Source organism: Anastrepha ludens, chromosome 2, assembly GCF_028408465.1.
Source record: "Anastrepha ludens isolate Willacy chromosome 2, idAnaLude1.1, whole genome shotgun sequence".
NCBI lineage: Eukaryota > Metazoa > Arthropoda > Insecta > Diptera > Tephritidae > Anastrepha > Anastrepha ludens.
The window spans coordinates 116,413,658-116,433,334 of NC_071498.1; the positions used below are offsets into that span (position 1 = coordinate 116,413,658).

The 19,677-nt window shown below is 39.4% G+C and overlaps 2 protein-coding genes across 2 annotated transcripts in view; both read left to right on the top strand.

Annotated features, from left to right (window-relative positions):
- The first annotated feature begins 4,043 nt into the window (after positions 1 to 4,043).
- On the top strand, positions 4,044 to 5,052 carry LOC128855145 (uncharacterized). Its single transcript, XM_054089831.1, has one exon. The coding sequence runs from the start codon at positions 4,111 to 4,113 to the stop codon at positions 4,921 to 4,923; it is 813 nt and encodes a 270-aa protein (XP_053945806.1). The 5' UTR covers positions 4,044 to 4,110; the 3' UTR covers positions 4,924 to 5,052.
- Positions 5,053 to 8,435: 3,383 nt separating this feature from the next.
- LOC128855146 (dynein beta chain, ciliary) overlaps positions 8,436 to 19,677 on the top strand; it is a 50,996-nt gene continuing 39,754 nt past the window's right edge. Inside the window, exons 1-8 of the mRNA XM_054089832.1 lie at positions 8,436 to 8,780; positions 10,154 to 10,327; positions 10,390 to 10,649; positions 14,042 to 14,381; positions 14,455 to 14,717; positions 14,797 to 15,367; positions 16,432 to 16,544; positions 16,606 to 16,897. Coding sequence (XP_053945807.1) covers positions 8,646 to 8,780; positions 10,154 to 10,327; positions 10,390 to 10,649; positions 14,042 to 14,381; positions 14,455 to 14,717; positions 14,797 to 15,367; positions 16,432 to 16,544; positions 16,606 to 16,897 — 2,148 coding nt within the window. The 5' untranslated portion in view covers positions 8,436 to 8,645. The remainder of the gene's footprint in view (positions 8,781 to 10,153; positions 10,328 to 10,389; positions 10,650 to 14,041; positions 14,382 to 14,454; positions 14,718 to 14,796; positions 15,368 to 16,431; positions 16,545 to 16,605; positions 16,898 to 19,677) is intronic.

Genomic DNA, 19,677 nt, shown 5'->3' on the forward strand with positions numbered 1-19,677 from the left:
ATAAAAATTAAATAGGTAGGTACGAGAATGTATACATACATATACAAATATGTTGGTTATGGCACCAATCGAGCGAATTCCTGAATAATTTGTATATGAAACCTTTTTTTCTCTTTGTACGACAAAGTTTGCCTCACATTTGATTTAGTTGCTCATGACTTTATTTTGCATATACGAATAATCAGTTCCAAACATTGACCTAAATTATTATCCAGTAAAGGTCAACCACGGCTAAAACTCTCATTTCTCGTCGAGTATACGATGAAAGAATAAAGGGGAATATTTAAATATACAAGTCTGCATTAATAAATACTTAATCACTTACGGCCGAACAAACTAATTGCGAGAATTAAGTTGCCGCGAAGGTAATCACTGCCTAATCGGTAATAAATATTACGAAATAAATGAGGTCAGCGTTTTTCTGACGCATAGTGGAATACATTTTCATAGCAATTCAATCGTTTTTGTGAGGGTTAGTTGGTAAATTTCCTTAAGGGGGGAAGCTGGTCTAGAGCGCAAAAAATGGGCATATTTTATGAATTTATTTTGACTCAACAAAGGAATCAATCGAAAATCTGTGAAATAGGTTTAATAATATAGCTTTCATGGTACAAATACAAAATTTTTCGTCTGAATTAATTTCATAATGGCCGCTGTCCAGCAGTTCTCCTAAGGCGCCTTTTTTTCTAGTGGGTCCATTGCCGAAGACGTAAACTCCTTAATTTTTGTCCTGGATCAAAAAATAAAATTTTTTTAGTTTCTATATAACAACAGAAAGAGACGTACGTAGGATTTTTTCGATATTTTGTTTTTTCGCGAAATGGTGCACGTTTGAACAAAAAGTTACAATTTTCACTATAAAGAACGACATAAAATTGTTGATTAAAAAAAAAACTATGTAATATAAATAAAAAATCCTACGTACGTCTCCGGAGAAAGGTATTTCGAATGTATTGTCAAAGTTTCGTAGGAATCGGTAAAGATTTGTTCGAGTTATGTCTTCGGCCAGTTTAAAAAAAGTGATTTCGAGAAAAACGCGTTTAAAGTTGTAAGTAGCGTTCGGGGCATACCTGCGAGGCAATGCCGTCGAATGAAAAATTTGGGCATTTAGACATTTTTGCTGGCATCCCTCATTTGGTATATTATTTCTAAGACCCTAAAGCACCTTTTAAGACAAAAAAAAATTTTTCGATTTTTTCAAAATTCTAGACCAGCTTCCCCCCTTAAGGTATGTACCTGTATGTATGTACAGTATATTTATATGTGGACTTTTATGTACTTTTTCTAAATAATACTTTTTTCTTGTAATTATTTAACTCTATTTGTAATAATAAAGATACAGTGGCTTTGTTGGCTGGGTCATGTCGTTCTAATGGATCAAACGCTCCGGCTCTGAAAGTATTCGATGCGGTACCAGATGGTGCAGAGGGAGAGGAAGGAAACAAATTGTTGTATTTACTTCTATAAACAACATTAATTCAACCCTTGCTTGGATTTCTCTCATCCATTTAAATAACTGAATGATTCGCCCATTTGGTTAATATATTTCGGCAGTCAACTAAATGTAACTATACTTATATACAGGTACATTTTTTTAAGAATATCTGACCACATTTTTTCAGGCGCATTGCTTTTAAAGTAGTTCATAAGTATATATTCCAATTATGAACAAAATCGGATCATAAATACATTATTTGCAATATATCTACCCCAGTGCCATCTAGCGGATCCAAACTGATTGCTGAACTTTTCCAGTTGTGCTCACAAGATCTTACTAATTGGATGGGCGGCAACGAGTGTTAAAATTACAAACAAATTTTCACATTTATACATATTTATGTTAAGATACATAAGCCAGATTATTAACGCCTTAAAAAAGATTCAGTGTGCATCGCTCTCAGGTAATCGACTTTCACTTAATCTTAATTTTTGAACCACTTTGAAGGGGCTTTGAGTTTTATATTGTTTTTGGAAAGTCATTTTAAGATGCCTTTCATGAAGGTGGGGTTCCTATCTTTTGGGACATTTATTTATTGCTCAAATAGGAATACATTTTTAGTCGCAGACGGTATAGGCTATCTGGGTACCACATACCATCCCTTTACCATGTTAAATCTTATTTTTATTAAGTCTGAACAGATTAAATGGGTGTCCTTACAATAAATTTACTCTCTGGCACGATACATTTTTTGTATTTCCACAGCTCCTATTGGAATTGTTACGTGAGCATCCAATAAGTTCAAAGGAGCTAAATGGCTTAGGGCTGATTTACCAATTCCTGCCTCATATCCTTTAATTTCCCCTTTCCTTGTTTCCCAGCACACCACTTGGTCTGGGATTTAGTATGGATTAGCGCTGTAAGACTGTAAGTGTCTTCGATATACTTAGACACACTTCGAGTTAGCCTTTACCGACCTGTTGAAATTTACATTCAACAAAAGAAGTCAATTGTGAAAACTCAACGTGCGTATAAAAAATTAAATAATGTGAAAAGTGCGCCTTCTAAGAACACCATTGAACGTTTGTATGAAAGGTTTTTGACTGGTGATGCTCTTTCTAATCCAAAGAGGCCAAATCAAAATCGACCAAGGCGTCGCCAAGGACATCCCAAAATCGCCGTTCTCAGCAGTTGGGCATTGCTCGGACCACTTTACAACGAATTATCCGCATTGATTTGCATTTATTCCCGTATAAGATTCAATTGACGCAAAGATGGTTGCCTGTTGAATATGGGCAACCTTGTACAACGGAGGCTAATTTCGAAGAAGCGAGATATATTTAACACGTTTACCATCTTTACCGTCATGTCAATTGATTGCAATAGTACGAATTTTTGTAAAATCTTAATAAAAACGAGAATTCTTGACAAAAAATGACAGATCCTACTCTAACAAGCATTTTGTAATAGTGTGTAGACACTAATCCCGTTGCTTAGAATTATATTCGATTCTCAGTCACTTCTGCCCGGCAAGTTGTAGGCAAAGTCAATTTCCTTAATCCTTAATAGTCAGGGTGTTTATGTTCACCGCGGTTTAGACCGCGACATGACGGACAAATCGTTTGCAACTTATTAGTTTCCCTACGATACAGGGAACTATTGACAGCAAAAGATTGTTGGTAATTCCGACAATTTTAGTTATGTATGATGATTCGGATACTGCCGGCCGCCGAGCCGAATGGGTTGGTTCGGGACTACCATTTGGTAGTACTCGGGCTTGACACTTTCAATAATGAAATTGTTTTCTCCAAAGCTGTCGCCTCTCGGAGAGCAATGGGTATTTCTGCCATGAAAAAACTCCTCATAACAAACCACCTGCCGTTCGGTGGTGGCATAAAGCTGCAGGTCCCTCTGTTTGTGGAAAACAGTAAGACGCACACCCAATAAAAGAAGGAGCTCGGACAAGTGACCCAACAAAGGATGTAGGTGCCAATTATTGTATGTATTATTTTTTTTCCGATACTGTCAAATAAATATCATCAACATAATAAACGTAATAAATTTTATCCGGTTCACTTCTCTGTTCGGTTTCATTAACCCCCGTTGTCTCTTGTTCACTAAATTAGGTCCCTAAGTGCAGATTGCAGTATCTCACTTACTGTCAAGATGAATTTTCTATGAAAAGAATGCGTTTCAAGGTAGTTTTAAGCAAAAATCGTTTAGTCCGTGGTTCTGTAACACTTCCGACCCTTAAGATTGTCTCGGGCGATCATTTTCTATACCTCAGTAAATTATTATAGAAGCGCTGCAGTGGTAAACTATCAACATCCTGATGCAACTCTATATTTGATAATTTCCTTCAAAGCTCTTTTTACATCGAAACGATTAGAAGACCAAAACACTGCTTAAGTTGAGTAAGCTGAGAAACTCATGAAACTAAGTCAATCATGGACTTATGGGCTTATGTGACTCTGACTGAGGGGCGTGAGTTTAATTTAAATAACTTTCAGCTAGCATGTAATATCCTTTTTGTAACTACTTCATTTAAACGAATATATTTTAAAAGAATACCTCCAGCAAAATCGAATACGCTTCAGCTTTAAAACTCAAAATTGTCAATAAACAATTAAAATTTTCATAAAATTTTCAAATTTTCATAATTGACATTTAAAATGATTGAAAAAAATGCAAAAATTTCAGTACTACGAACTATGATCGGCTTAGGCGAAGAAATCGAGCCACATTTCATCGTACCGCAGAACTCCGTCTCAAATATACGCAAAAAAATGGGCCTCAGCGAGCAACAAAGTAGTAAACAAATGCCAGCACTTATACCGCTAGAAAACTCATTGCGAAGCACGCAACCAGCTACCGTAAAGTGTCCACATTGCGAAAATATGGCCAAGAATTTCCTCTACCTCGAAAGCCTCATACGCAACAACTACAATTCGAAGTCGAAGTGTGGCCTCTGCTACTCATCGCTCAAGTACCTGCAATATGTGAACAAGAGTATTATGCAAGTCTTTGGCAATTTTGAAACCATCGTTCAAGCCGGAAGGGCTTTCAACAGCGGCAAAGCGCGCTTATCCACATTTAATACTACTAATACACGCGCGCTTCTTGCCAAGTCACCAAACAAATCTAACAGCAAGAAAAACGTAGCAAGGAAGCGATTGAAAGGTGGCAAAGTCACGCGTCCGGTGATGCAAAAAACCGGAAAGAGTGTAAGTAATGTTCGCTTGGTCGGCGGTGGAAAATTAATCAAATCACGCAGCCGCCATGAGAAGATCAAGAACAAGAATAAAAAAACACCCATTGTACGCTTGACAGCCGGACTCGCGGGCAAGCGAAAGAAACCGGTGAATATAAAGCTAAATGATGTCAAGCAAAAGAATGTGAAACCGAAACGTAAGAGGATGAGCGCAGTTCGGACTATCCATTATTGCGGAATCAGGCATGGAGAGGACAATGAAGGGAAGGACTAGAATATGAAACGGTTATGATTACTTAAGTTGGGACTAGATAGATGAGCAAAATTTTTTGTGATTTACGAATTTAAGTATATTTGGAGATCAAAACAAAATATGAAGTATAATAAAGGAATTTTATGAAATTTAAAATGATGCTAGTTTTTTACATACCTCATACCAAGGCAAATCTATTAAAAGTGGTATCGGTGGCCCAGCTGATTTGTGTTTTCTTGCCCCGCGTGCGTCCGGATGCCACAATGAAATGAAGCCTTGTCATTCGCGCTATTGGCGAATGCTTCTACTTCATGACGGTTGCGCAACATAGCTCCTCTTTTCATTTTTTTCTATTGACGTGATAACGTCTTATAATTCGATTTAACAGGCTGCACGCACGAAAAAATGTGTCGTTACCTTGCTCATTAGTGTTACCTTGCTCATTTGTCGTTACCTATTTTCTATTGTCGTTACATTTTTATGTAAGAAACATTGTTGTTGGTCTAGTGTCACCATCTTTAATGAATGTTCCTTGCCTCATGCATTATATTTCAGACGGGTCTCAGGGTCAGACGGGTGACCTTTTATCTATATTTTTCTTTCATTTATGACACCTGCTTTGCTTCTATGAAAAGAAAAATTGGACTTATTCAAATCGACTCTTCAAATCGAGCTTTCAGCAAAATCGGTCTTACTACATCATAGTCGAACCATGCCGAGAAAAATCAAAAGCAACAGGATTATGGATAATAAAACTTTTTTGGCTTAGTTCATAGAAAACTCATTGTACCAAAATTTAACATGATTGGAAGACAAACCAAAGGAAGCAGTGAAATTTTTAGCTTATTCGCAGTACCTTTAAGAGCTCATTCAAGAAGCGCCAAAACTTATTCGAAAAGTTGTTGATATGTACAAAGCCAGAAAAAAAGTAAATAATATTATAGCAAGTTAGAAATTTTGTAAAGATAGAAAAAAAATTATCTCAAACAACTTCAAACGGACAATTTACAGTGAAGGTAAAAAAAAAATTTAAGGGGGGAATAAAATATTTATTCTAGGGCGCACAATAAATATTTTATTCACCACTTTTATTGTTTTGATATCTTTTTTTTAACTATTTTATATTTTATTGCATTGTTTTAATAAATTACAATCGAAGGAAAACGTACAAGTCACTGTAACATAAATCTTTGAACTGGGAAAATGTCACACCAGGCATACTAATATCATAAAAAATTTAGTAAAGTATCAACAGCTGAAGGCTAGCTTTGACAATTTCAGCGGATTCATCCAAGCCGACAAACATCTACAAAAATAGTTGGTTGTGATGGGTGTAAAGCGTCGATATCACATTACCTAAAATGAGAGCACTCATCGAGTTTCGAGTAAAGAAGGAACCTCTCAAAAGGCAGAGGCCTCCTCTGAGAGTTCCAAGGAGTTTCAGAGTCAACCGCGTAAAAAGCTAAGTTTACAGAGATAGTGAAGAGCGTATAAGTATATCGCGGTACCAATAATTCTTGCAAGTCTGGTATTAGAAGTAATGAAGGAGAATCCCGGTATACCTTCTTTCTCTTTTGATGTAGAATAACAACAGGGCAACATCAACTCACTACACGTCGTAAGAGGATTGGTGAAGGCACAAAACTAGAGGTATATGAAGCTCGTGAACTCATTTCGCTACCTCGCGCCTGGCTACCTCCCGAGTTTTGCACTTATCTTATGATCTTATGTGACTCCAACTAATGTTTGAACTGAAAATATACAAACGTTGTAGCAATTTCCATAATAGGTTGTTTTTTGGTATTTCAATATGTTTGCAAAACAAAGTAGTTGCGAAAAAAATTTTTATTGATTTTTTTTATTTCGCACTGCACTTTTGAAGCAGCTAATTCCGAAAAATTAATAATATGTTTTGGAGCCGAAGGACCCCCAAACTTACAGTTATATCATTGCGTCCATCTGACGCCGAGCCTAAGCGAAGAAAGCGCACGATTTAGTTGAATTGTATCTAAGGTTGTTCTGGCGCTTAAAGCAATGAATATCGTAAGCAAAACTGCAATCGCAAGAGCCGCAGTCAGACTGAGAGGACCTACAAGCTTGACTTCTGTATTCTTGGAAACGTTGAGTTCATCCCCCTGGTTGTTGATCATTTGCAGGCAAGGCTTGGCAAAAAACAGACGGTTCGAAGTCGGACAGAAGGCTTAGTGGAGGTGTATTCTGCGAGGAGTTCATATCAAGCTCATATTCAGCCCACCGGGCCACCATAGTACCAGTTGCGTACCTTTGCAATTATTGTACTATAAGGGAAGTAAATATCTACTCCACGCTCATTTGGGTTCCCGGTCACAGTGGCATAGCGGCCCAGTGGCTGATGAGCTGGCCAGACAGGAGACCCTCGAGGCACCGCTAAATGAGAGGATTGGGGTCCCCTTGCGAATCTGTGGTTTCTACCTGGAAAGATGGGCCTCGGGTAAACTCAGTAAGCTCTGGGTTAGGGGGCAGACGTGCAAAATTGCGATATCGTTCTGAGCGCGGATGGATCGCAGGCGCCCCAGGGAACTTCTAAAGTTAAAAAAGCCTAAGTTCTTAAATTTAGTGGGTATCCTTGCCGGGCATTGTCCATTACGTACCCCTGCGATAAGACTTGGGATTGATTCAGAAGCTGTCTGAATGATGAGCCGGAATCATCTCAACAATTTCTCCTCAGCTTCCTTGCTCTCATCGCGCTAAGATTTAGATATCTGGGCTCTGATATCTGGGCACCTGCGGATATAGCAGGTTTAACATTACACACCTGGTGAATTTCATCAGCAACTTGAGGCGGTTAGCGCAATGTAATAAGTCGTTTAGTCGTAAACCTTCAATCCAAAGCTTCCTCTTCCCCCCTGTTCGGTTTTTATTTTGTGTTCCCCCTTTTTTCCTCTGTATGCCATCACAATGGACAATTTTGACTTTTTGTCCAAATGGGCCCCCGCTTAGGCAGCCATTTATCCTAACCATAGAGCCTCAACTCTCACTCTTTTCCTACTATTTCAGATATAGATTAGATATTACTCGGCTGATGATTTCTATCATTGGTTACTAACACACCCGTAAGAAGTCATTTGGTTTGGTCTTTGGCTTGGACAATATGTTTTCAGCCTAGAGCTTATAGCTTTCGAAAAAGTGAAGACTTAATATTTCTAACGCTTACAAAGTAAAGTTTCTTTCATATATGTAAGACTCTCATTGTTATAATAAAATTTCCTTCGAATTTTGTTTTTACCTGATTCATTTTTTTCATAATCTGTGTAAAAATAAATAATCTTATTTGACTCATCATGACGAAAAACTTACTTAAACCGAATATTATTTCCTTCCACACAATGCACCGTTTACAATAGAGCCGAATTTGACAAAACTTGAACAAACGTCAAAAAAAATCTGAACGAAAATTTTCAAACTGAAAAATTATTTCAAAAAGAACGGACGCAGATTTTCTCTATAAAAAAATATTTAAAAAATATTAAGACAATACGCAAATAAGAAGAAAACACAAATACCACACAAAAGGTGGTAAATAACTTAACATTACCCGATAATCGTCCAGCGAGAAGAGGAAAATCAAAAGAGAGAATAAAGGCAACGTTTATCGCAATTCCGCGGGCCCAAAAGAAAAAAGAGCAGAGCCAGCAAACTCTCATTTAAGAGATCCCCAAAGCAACTGGTTCAAGGGGTGGTAAGCAGTTGAACAGCGAAGCAGCATGGCGGGGCCAGAAGAAAAAGAGAAAAAGGAGAAAATCGATGAGCGCTTCGAATATTTTAATAATTACGTAATGAAAACTTTACGACTAAAAAATGAAAAATGGGCCAAGCTAATGGGTATACCTGAATCGAAGGTAAATGACAGAAATACATAAGGGATTGATTACAAAAAGTATGACAATATTTTAGGACTTGCCAAAATATTATTATTTTTTAAATATGGACTCATGACAGGGTTGGGGAAAATTTTTGTATGGCTTACTTTTGTATGCGATTTGTGGTCTTTCGAAGCTGAATAATCTGTGCTTCAAAAGCATTGGACGACTACGATATTAACTCAAGACTCAATTAGCAACTAAGATAAATTTTACATATATTACCCTAGCTGGTTAGGTAGTGCGCCTCATCACTTCAGGGTAAAACTTTCCCTACATGTAGGCAAACTGTTTTCGTCATATTACTAACTGTTATCAACAATCCTTCCTTGGCTCTCGTTTTTAATGAATTTGAGTTGCAGGCGCTGTTAAATGTCAAGGATGTGAATTCAGGAATATCAGGCCACGAGGTCGGTTTTGTCTATAGAATCCAAGATCTAGCAAGTGATTGGAAAGACACCACTCTTGTATTGAGTTTAGTAAAGAAGTTGGGTTTCGCTTGAAATGAATCGAACTGGCTTACAGACGCGAGTGAAGGCTTGTTCAAAAAAATTTCCGACATAGCCATTCCTCCACGAGTATTACTCTGTTGACTCGCACTATTTCAGCAGCTTCGAGGAAATCTGATCTGTTTTTTTAGTTTCTTCGCCCTAGAAACACAAATTTCGGCCGTTATGATACTATTGAGAGAATAAAAGGGAAAAGATAGAAAAGAAAGGATAGGGGAGAGTGGCTTATGTTTGAGGGTTGTAGATAAGACTGAAAGATGTCCATTAATGATTTCATTAACCGCTTCAAACTACTGAAATTTATCCAGTGTGTCATATCTGAGCCTGTTACTTCAGCAGGTGTAGCAAAAAAGTGAGAAACAAGGTGTTAGAGTCTCAGCTTGGCGAGTGAGCTACCAAAATGATTCCCATCTCACCCAGGAGGCAGCTGCTTCCGAAAGAACACGGAGCAATACCAAGGTCACACTGCATGAATATCTAACGCGCAATGCTCGGAAAGGGCACCTAAAAAATTCGTAAGCCCAGGTTTTGTTAACCTCAGAAGTTCTCTAGAGTGCCTTCGCTCTACCCGAGGCCGAAGGGATCTCGCGACTTTGCATGCTTGTCTAACTCTCACTTGATTGCTATCTTTAGTTCAATAAGAATGGGGCTGACGTAGTTTTTTATGGAAAAATTACCACTTTATGAAATCTCCATTCGGCATTAATGAACCCTTATTTATAGCCGAGCTATAGAATTTACTTCACAACTTATTCACCGTTTCTCCGCTATTTGCTAGAAAGATTTTAATTTTATATCTCACTCGAATCCCTTTCTGTTTTTCTTTTCTTGTATTTTAACTAGGAAATTATCCAAACTTTTCTAAACAATCCCAGTCAGCCGCGTTTGATTTTCTACCTGAATGTTGCCTCGTTGTTAACGCCCTCCTTTGACTTTCCCGCTAAGGCACGCAGTAAAATGGTTTACTTCATGCGCAACGAAATGCCAACCGACCTTACGTTGGAGGATATGGATAGTGTAAGTAGAACCCATAGCCTATTGCCTAACATTTCAATAAATACTGGTCAATAAACAAACAGAAACTAATGGTCGGTGACGTACTGCCAAATGCTTTGGAAAATCTATCTGTGCTCTGTGATGATGTCATTTTCCCCATGGTCACCAATCCAGCCAATCAAGATGGATGGACAGCAGTTATAGTTAATGATATAAAAACGGAATCTCAGGACTTGCGCACTGGCATAGCACTAATGAAAGGAAAAGTTATTAATCGCACAATTCTACCCTTGCCCATATGTATTGATGAAGTGATGGAAATCGCGCCACAAATTGCAGTCGGGTAAGAATTTATTTAACCCAAATATGAGTTCGAAATTCGCAATATAAGAAATATGGAGTTTTATTGGAGTAATTATGATCATGTGGTGTATGTAGTTGAGGTGAAGAATGTGATATGTCAAAAGAGCACCGTAGCCAAACTTGATTCTAGAAATTTAGTTATGATATTTATACCGAACTATATAACACTTTTCGAACCTATTAAACAGTGACAGCTGCGCATGTCACCGAGAATGTGAAGATCGCGATACCCCAATCGTTGACGGCGGAATTGTCGTTCCGCTACCCGATCATGACGAGGTGAGAATAGCGATAACGCGGCTAAAGAACAACAAAGCCGCGGGCGCTGACGGACTGCCGTCCTATGCAAAATATGGTCGAATGAAAGCATGCCTACCGATTTTAATTTAAGTGTACTCTGCCCAATCCATAAGAAGGGCGATCCTGCAATTTGTGCCAATTACCGCGGGATTAGTCTTCTAAATATCGCCTATAAGGTTCTAGCGAGCGTATTGTGTGAAAGGATGAAGCCCACCGTCAACCAACTGATTGGACCTTATCAGTGTGGCGTCAGACCTGGAAAGTCTACCATCGACCAAATATTTCCAATACGCCAAATCTTGGAAAAGACCCATGAAAGGAGAATCGACACACACCATCTTTTCGTCGACTTCAAAGCTGCATTCGACAGTACGGAAAGGAGTTACCTGTATGCCGCGATGTCTGAATTTGGTATCCCCGCAAAACTAATACGGCTATGTAAGATGACGTTGCTCAACACCAGCTGCGCCGTTAGAATTGGGAAGGACCTCTCCGAGCCGTTTGATACCAAACGAGGTTTCAGACAGGGTGAATCGCTGTCGTGTGACTTCTTTAACCTAATGTTCGAGAGCATCGTAGGAGCCGCAGAACTTAATCGCTCAGGCACAATTTTTTATAAGAGCGTACAATTGCTGGCGTATGCCGATGATATTGACATCATCGGCCTTAACAACCGCGCTGTTAGTTCTGCCTTCTCCAAACTGGATAAAGAGGCAAAGCGAATGGGTCTGGTGGTGAACGAGGACAAAACGAAGTACCTCCTGTCTTCAAACAAACAGTCGGTGCACTCGCGTATCGGCACCCTGTCGACAATTATAATTTCGAGGTTGTAAAAGACTTCGTTTATTTAGGAACCAGTATTAACACCGATAACAATGTCAACCTTGAAATCCAACGTAGGATCTCTCTTGCCAACAAGTGCTACTTTGGACTAAGTAGGCAACTGAGCAGTAAAGTCCTCTCTCACGAACGAAACTAACACTCTACAAGGCTCTTATCATGCCCGTCCTAACGTATGGGGCAGAAGCGTGGACGATGACAACATCCGATGAAGCGTCCCTTGGAGTGTTCGAGAGAAAGATTCTGTGTAAGATTTTTGGCCCTTGCACGTTGGCAATGGCGAATATCGCTGTATGAACTTTACGACGACATAGACATAGCTCAGTGAATAAAGATCCAGCGGCTTCGTTGGCTAGGTCATGTCGTCCGAATGGATACAAACGCTCCGGCTCTGAAAGTATTCGATGCGGTACCAGCTGGTCGTAGCAGAGGAAGAGGAAGGCCTCCTCTGCGTTGGAAAGGTCAGGTGGAGAAGGACTTGGATTCACTTGGTGTGTCCAACTGGCGCCGGTTAGCACGAGAAAGAAACAACTGGCGCGCTTCGTTAAACTCGGCCAAAATCGCGTAAGCGGCTATAGCGCCAATTAAGAAGAAGAAGATATATCAGAGAATGTTAGAAGAGCAGCTTATTTGCATACCGTTATTCCAAACATTTTCAGTAAAAGCTTTTAGATGGGCATTTCTTCCTCGTAACTGCAGGCAGAATAAAGTACAATTGGTAAAAGATAGCTTGCAAAGCAATTCTATGGCAAGAAAGATAGATTACAAGGTTTGACCAACGGAAGTAAAATTGTGAGTACCTTCGGCCGTCACAACATCGGGGACTCGGCAGTCAAATTCAGCCAGCTCATTTCACACATATTCACACACTCGTCCCATCAGTCATTGTTCAGACGGCAACGAAGCAACTTGACCAGAGACTGCATTGATTTTTTCGTATATCACGAACATAATCTCAATTTTTTCGTAAACAAACCGCCGTCATGACTCATGAGATGTCAGCCAATCAGCTAATTATTTATTTCAAATTCGCTAAGAGCCTTTTAACGGACTGATATTGGTCACACCTCTGTAATCTTTTCACCTTGCATATTTGGCATATGAAAAAATACACACGCCCAGTAATATGAATAATTCTTTAACAAGTCTGCACTGTAGTTAATACCATCCTCTGTGTAATGAATGGCTTCAATTTTCACGGCTTCGAAATATTTTCGGGTCAAGAAGAAACTAATTAGCGCGAACACTTTTTCCATCTTGGTGTACTTCACAGTCCATATATACTTGTATATAAGTATATATTTTTTCGGAACTAAAAGGTAGCCCACAAATACCTATTTTGAGACCGAAGCGGAGTGCTAAGAATCTTCACATTTAAAAGTAAAGAAAAAGTACTGTGCAACGAAATTTTCTAAAGGTGTTGAAGAAAAATCAGAAACGACACTTCATCTATACCGATATTTGTTGCTGTTATAGGAACAAGAACATTCCGCATCAATTTGTGGAAAATCCTGTTGCAGTGGCAATCCTTGGCCGTATTTAAGTCTGGGTCATTCCAATAATGTAGAACCGACTACCGTGGAAGCATTGATATCGATGTAGAAATGTCTTGACAAATTTCGCACATAAAAACATCTGGATGGCATGCTTTTGTAGGAGCCAACTTCAATTTTATTCCAAGAGCACCATTCATGGCAGTCATAACTGCCTTTGGGTCTGTCGGAAAACAAGTAGCCAAAGTGGGCATCCCTCACAACACACACTGTCACAGTTTTAAACAACCAGAGTAAAAAACAAGATTTTTCTTTTCTTCTGTGAATGTCCAGCCTTATGGAAAGAGAGCATGTCAACCCTTGGCAAACCACTCTGCAAGATCATAGAATAACTTTCTAGCTTAGACGTCAACAACCTAATAAGATTCTTAAACCGCGCAGACGGGATATAGTCATGCAGTAAATACCCGTTAATCAAATTGGTAGCGAGGATGTGACAGCAAAATGATACGGAAGCGTTATTTGGATTCTGGCTGAATCATCACTTCAACCAATTAATCACTCCTCACTCTACCTTCAATTGTTCTCATTTCAGTTGGCCCTCTATCCAACCAACTCATGTATGTCTGCTAGAGAGCTTCTTATTCGTTTATTTCTCTGGAATTCGTCTAGTACCCTTACACTTTTTGTCGAGCATTCAGCAGTTCTTTTTCCTTTTCACTCCTTCTTTCTTACCCAGAGACCTCAGTAAATTCAACCACCTTCACAAGCCGGCCCTAGAAAATATGGTGGTAAAATGGCTCGACGCGATAGATGAAATAATTAAGAGGAAACCTCGTGAACACGTATATGAAAAAGAGACACATCCGAAACCCGATTTGCTCTTCAGCTTCTGGGAAACCCGCTTGGAGAACCTAGAAAATGTAGCCGATCAATTAGGTGATAAACGTAACAAAACCATCGTTTTTGTTCTCGAAAAAATAGACTCCCAATTCGTCGCCACTTTTCGAAAGGTCATGAGATTGCTGCTGCTGTCATTGGCAGAAACGCGTGATATTACGAAATTTTTGTCACCATTGGTAAGGAATTGAGAAAATAATAATTTCGAATACAATACGTTTTCAATTATTTATTCATTACTAAATTATTTAGCGCAAAATGGTCGACCAATTCGAAGCCAATCGAATGGATGAAAATCGGGCCCAACTGCGTCCGCTGCTCTTAACCGTGGGTCTAGTTTGGGGGCATTCAAAATATTTCCATACTTTGGACAACATGGTGCTACTCTTCGAACTGTTGCACAATTCAATTATTGAGAGTGTCATCCTAACTATCGAACCAGAGAGCTGCTTTGGTGATGTTGACGAGGCCTACAAACGAGTTGTAATGAATATCGATCACTTAGAGTACTATAAGTGAGTGGGATTCAGGGGGCGGGGATGCCCAGAAGCGCTTAGTCTGGCACACTTTAATTACGTTAACTTTTTATTGCAGGAAAGCTTATGAAAATTGTCGTGCCAGCCTAAAGAAATTCAAAATTGGCACAGAATTTAACTCACAAGACTGGACATGGCAGCCGAAGACAATCTTCGATCGTTTGGATCGTTTTATGGAACGGCTGCATGTGATGAAAATCATCTTCGATACGGGACGCGATTTTCTTAAACTCGAAAAAGTTGTCGTTGGTGGTTTGAAGGGACGTCAAATATCAGCTGCACTTAACAAAATTCTAGAGGAATTCAACAATAAATATCGCGACTGGATAGCCGGCATCGCATACAATGTGCTCGATCCTGACGAATCGGTTGAACAATTTAAAAGCGACGTTGCAAAATTTCATGATTTCGCCGAGCAACTAGAGCGACGTATGGCATTTCAATTCGAATTAGCGCTGCTGGACTCGCATGATTTGATGCTCTGCGGCAGTCTGTTGCTGCGGCCGATCGTTCAGAAACAGCTTGATCCGCATATGCACATACTCGTGGACGATTTAGTCGATGAAATACATGCAGTCAAGAGAGATTTCAATGATTTCGAAGCTATTTATAAGGAAAAGGGCGTGCAGGTGAGAATACTTTTATAGGGTAGGTCATCAGTTGGTTTCTTTTTCAAAATGCTATACGAAAACATCGCTCAACATTTTTAAAAGATTTTGGAAAGAGTAAAATTAGGGACTAATTATGAAAGATAGCCTCATTGTTGACCCATTCTTTCTACCGTCTTTCTACCTAATCACGCTAGAAGAACATCTAAGTGTATCCAAGCAAGCTTACTTCACTAGCGCGATGACTTGAATGGCACACATGGCTATTCTACATACAACCAGAGCTTGCCAAAGTCAAATTTTTCAATGTGTAGCCAAAAAACAATGGTTGGCATGCTTCCGTAATGCTCTCCGTTGATCGTTACATTGTTGTACTTTTAACTTTCATAGAAAAAATACTGATAATGCCACAACTACAAAAAGCAGACCAGGCAAGCACGAGCCCACGACTATGTGTGGGTTAATTGAGCCTAAAATACGTCAAACTTACTTTTTGACGTAGCCACCGAGATGAAAATGAGCCCAATTTGAAAATATTTCTTGAGTAGAATCAGTTTCTTGCAGTTTCCTACTGCATCAAAATCTATGCAGGGAAGCGACTTCGGAGCGGATGATTTATTATCTTCAGTTTTTTAACAAACCAAGGTTTTTAACCGGAATTATCTTAAAGCTAACATTGAATAACTCAGAGTGGAGGCAATTTCTCCAACATAGCCACATTACAGGTACATACCGTCTGGATAGTAGCTCTCTCTAGGAAATTTTTATTAGCAGTGCCAATTATCTACAAAAAATTTTAATATTACAGAAGATAAGGAATAAAATGCAGTGACAGAGTTACATAGTTGAAAACCATTAAATATTGCTAATCTCTCATAGAGCCCGGCCGGTAGGAAAGCGTTAACCGTCAGGTAATGCGTTTCGTACTGCGGAGGTATTATACTAAATTTTTAGAACCTTTTTGGCGCAAAAAGCTCTGTATACCAAAAACGCATGTATGATAATTTAAAAAGAAGCCAGCCAATGTCGCATCCTTTATTATTTTATTAACAAAAGTAATACACTACTTGCTCTTGACAATGCAGGCTCTGCCGACCGATGAGTGTTTCCCAAAAGTTTCCGGCGCTATTTCTTGGCTACTCAAATTACGGCATCGTATCACTTGGATCAAGTCGGATTATGAGCTCTACGAATACCCGTAACAAATTACGAATTATATAGTAGATTGAGAATAGCAATTTGAATTTTCACTTTCATAGTCTCTTCGATAATGAAATTGGCGAGCATACGCTGAGTATCTATCATCAAATGCTGGAACAGATTGACGCATTGAAGCAGGCTATACTGGAGGAGTGGTATATCACTGTACGCGAACACATCAATAATGGCATGGCGCAAATGCTATTGAAAAAGGATGAAAATGGAGTACTCTCGGTGAATTTTACGCAAGAACTGGTGGATGCTTTGAAGGATATCAAAGTTTTGCGCATTATGGAATGCGAAGTGCCTGAGCAGCTTATAGAGTTATACCAGCGTGATGAGGCATTATGGGTATTTATTAACAAAATCAGCAATTTTTTTTAAATCCAACGCATAAATGCAAACCGCGAAATATTTTAGTTGGAAGTAAATCTGGTTGGTCTTGCAAAAGATGAAGCTCTTATATATACATATATAATTGGCGCGTACACCCTTTTTGGGTGTTTGGCCGAGCTCCTCCTCGTATTTGTGGTGTGCGCCTTTATGTTGCTTCACAAATGGAGGGACCTACAGTTTCAAGCCGACTCCAAACGGCAGATATTTTTATGAGGAGCTTTTTCATGGCAGAAATACACTCGGAGGTTTGCCATTGTCTGCCGAGGGGCGACCGCTATTAGAAAAATGTTTTTCTTAATTTTGGTGTTTCACCGAGATTCGAACCGACGTTCTCTCTGCGAATTCCGAATGGTAGTCGCGCACCAACCCATTCGGCTACGGCGGCCGCCAAGAAGCTCTTATATCCATATTAAATTGACGCCGAAGCAAGCAGCCTCCATCTGGGCTACTCCAAATGCCATTATTGTGGCGGAACTATTAGACAAATCGCATTCTTCGATTCGAAGCTATATACATTGTGTAAAATAATTACCCGGAATTTAAAAAAAAAACACATTTTTTCATATTATTCATCATTATTTGTTGGATCGCCTTCAAAATAGGCTCCTTTTGAGCCGATACAAATATTCCAACGAACAACCCAGTCATCCATGGCCCGCTGGTAGGCCGGCGCCGGGATGGCCTTCAGCACCTTTGGCGAATTTTTTTTAATGTCTTCAATCGACTCAAAACGCCTTCCCCGAAGTGGCAATTTTAGTTTTTTGCATATCGTACTCGTAGACCCATGTCTCATCACCAGTTATTATGCGTTTCATGAACGTAGGGTCCGTATTAGCTCGGGAAACCATGTCTTCAGAGACCTCCTTCCGATGCTCTTTTTGCAAAAAATTGAGCTCTTTCGGAACAAGCCGAGCGGCGACGCGGCGCATGCCCAACACACCAGTCAAAATGTTCTGAGCGGTCATGTGAGAGATGTTAAGCTCACGACCGATCTCTCTGGTACTCAAACGACGATTTTCAAATATAATTTTCTTAATTTCTTCGACGTTTTCGTCGGTCGTAACGATCGATGGTCGTCCGGAGCGAGGCAAATCTTCTACCACTTCACGGCCCTCTTTGAACGTCTTGTACCACTCGTAGGTTTGTGTTTTGGATAAACACGAGTCACCATAGGCTTCCCGTAACATATTTAATGTATTGGCACACGTAATTTTGTTCGCAACGCAAAATTTAATGCAAACCCTCTGCTCCACAAGTTTATCCATAGTAAAATTCGCCAAGTAAACAAAAGATCAACTCACTTTGACTGCAGAATAAAACACACTAAGTAATAGATCCCGTTCTAATAAGGCTTGTGCATTCAAGGACATGTGTACCAACATGAAAAAACCAAATTTGAAGTGTCAGGTATTCCAGGGAGAGTTTAAATTATAAATTCCGGGTACTTATTTTGCACAATGTACATTTATTAGTGGATGCCATATATGGAAGCTCAGTAGTTCATCACAAGCTCTAGTTTGGTGAAAAATTTAAGAGACTTTCTTATGATCATAGCCTTCCCAGCCGAACCAAATACAATAAGAGTGTAATGCATGCCAACTTGATAGGTATTTAGGGTATCCCAAAAAATGCTTTTTGTCATCATGTTTTTTTGAACTTGTTTCGAGTCTTTTTCGACGCACTCTAATGCTCATACATCATCATGTCGATCTCAGTATAATTCCAGTTCGTCTATATTTGAAGAAGCTGAAATTCTTGGTTTAAAAGACACAGGCTAGCGATGTGTAGATTTTTTTTCGCCCCAAACTATCTGTTTGATACTGCTGAACTCAATGAAGGGTGGCTAAAGTTATGACTTATGCCGGAGTTAAGGTAATCACGGTAATCGGAATATTACCAACCGCGATTGCTTTAAACTAGTTAGAGGTAATAGAAAAAAGGAATTTTTCAAGATTGCAGCCCATACTACTGGACAAGACCTTAAATGTAAGGACCTAGAGGGATCCATAAATCCTCCGCAGAATCTCTCTCGTGAACACTCCAAAGTCTGTAGCATCAGATGTTGTCACCATTCAAGCATCTGCGCTATATAGATAAAAGGACGGGCGGGGACGAGGGACTTATGTATAAAGTGTGATTTTTGTTCAACGAAGAAGGACTTTACTACTCAATTGTCTACTTAATCCAAAGTAATACTACTTGACAAGAGATATTGTCCATTGGATTCGCAGGCCGACAGTATTATCGATGTAAATACAGGTTCCCAAATAGACGAAGTCCTTTCCAAATTTATAACTACCAACAGTAACGGGCTTGCTAAAGCGCGAATGTGTTGGCTTTTTGTGTGATAATAGGAGGTGCTTCGTTTTACCTTCGCTCACTTCCAGACCCACGGATCTGGTTATGCCAGCTCAGTTTAGTTCTGCAGCTCGCTATATCTTCTCTAGCATTAGATTAAAGAAATCGTGCTACAGAGAATCGTCCTGCCTAAAAACTAGCTCGAAGAGGTACTTCCCAATTCTGTTGGAGCTGCTGGTATTGCTCAACTTCATTTTGAATAGGCGTATTAATTTAGCACCAAATCCGTTCATCGCAGCCTGTAGGCAGCTCCTTTTCATGTTAACGAAGGCAGCTTTGAAATCGACAAAGAAATGGTTTATGTCGAGTCTCCTCTCACGAGTATTATCCAAGATTTGGAGTACTGTGAATATTTGGTCATTGGTTGATTTACCAGG

Excerpts from the sequence above, each read along its gene's own strand:
- LOC128855145 (XM_054089831.1), top strand. The coding sequence starts at position 4,111 with ATGATTGAAAAAAATGCAAAAATTTCAGTACTACGAACTATGATCGGC.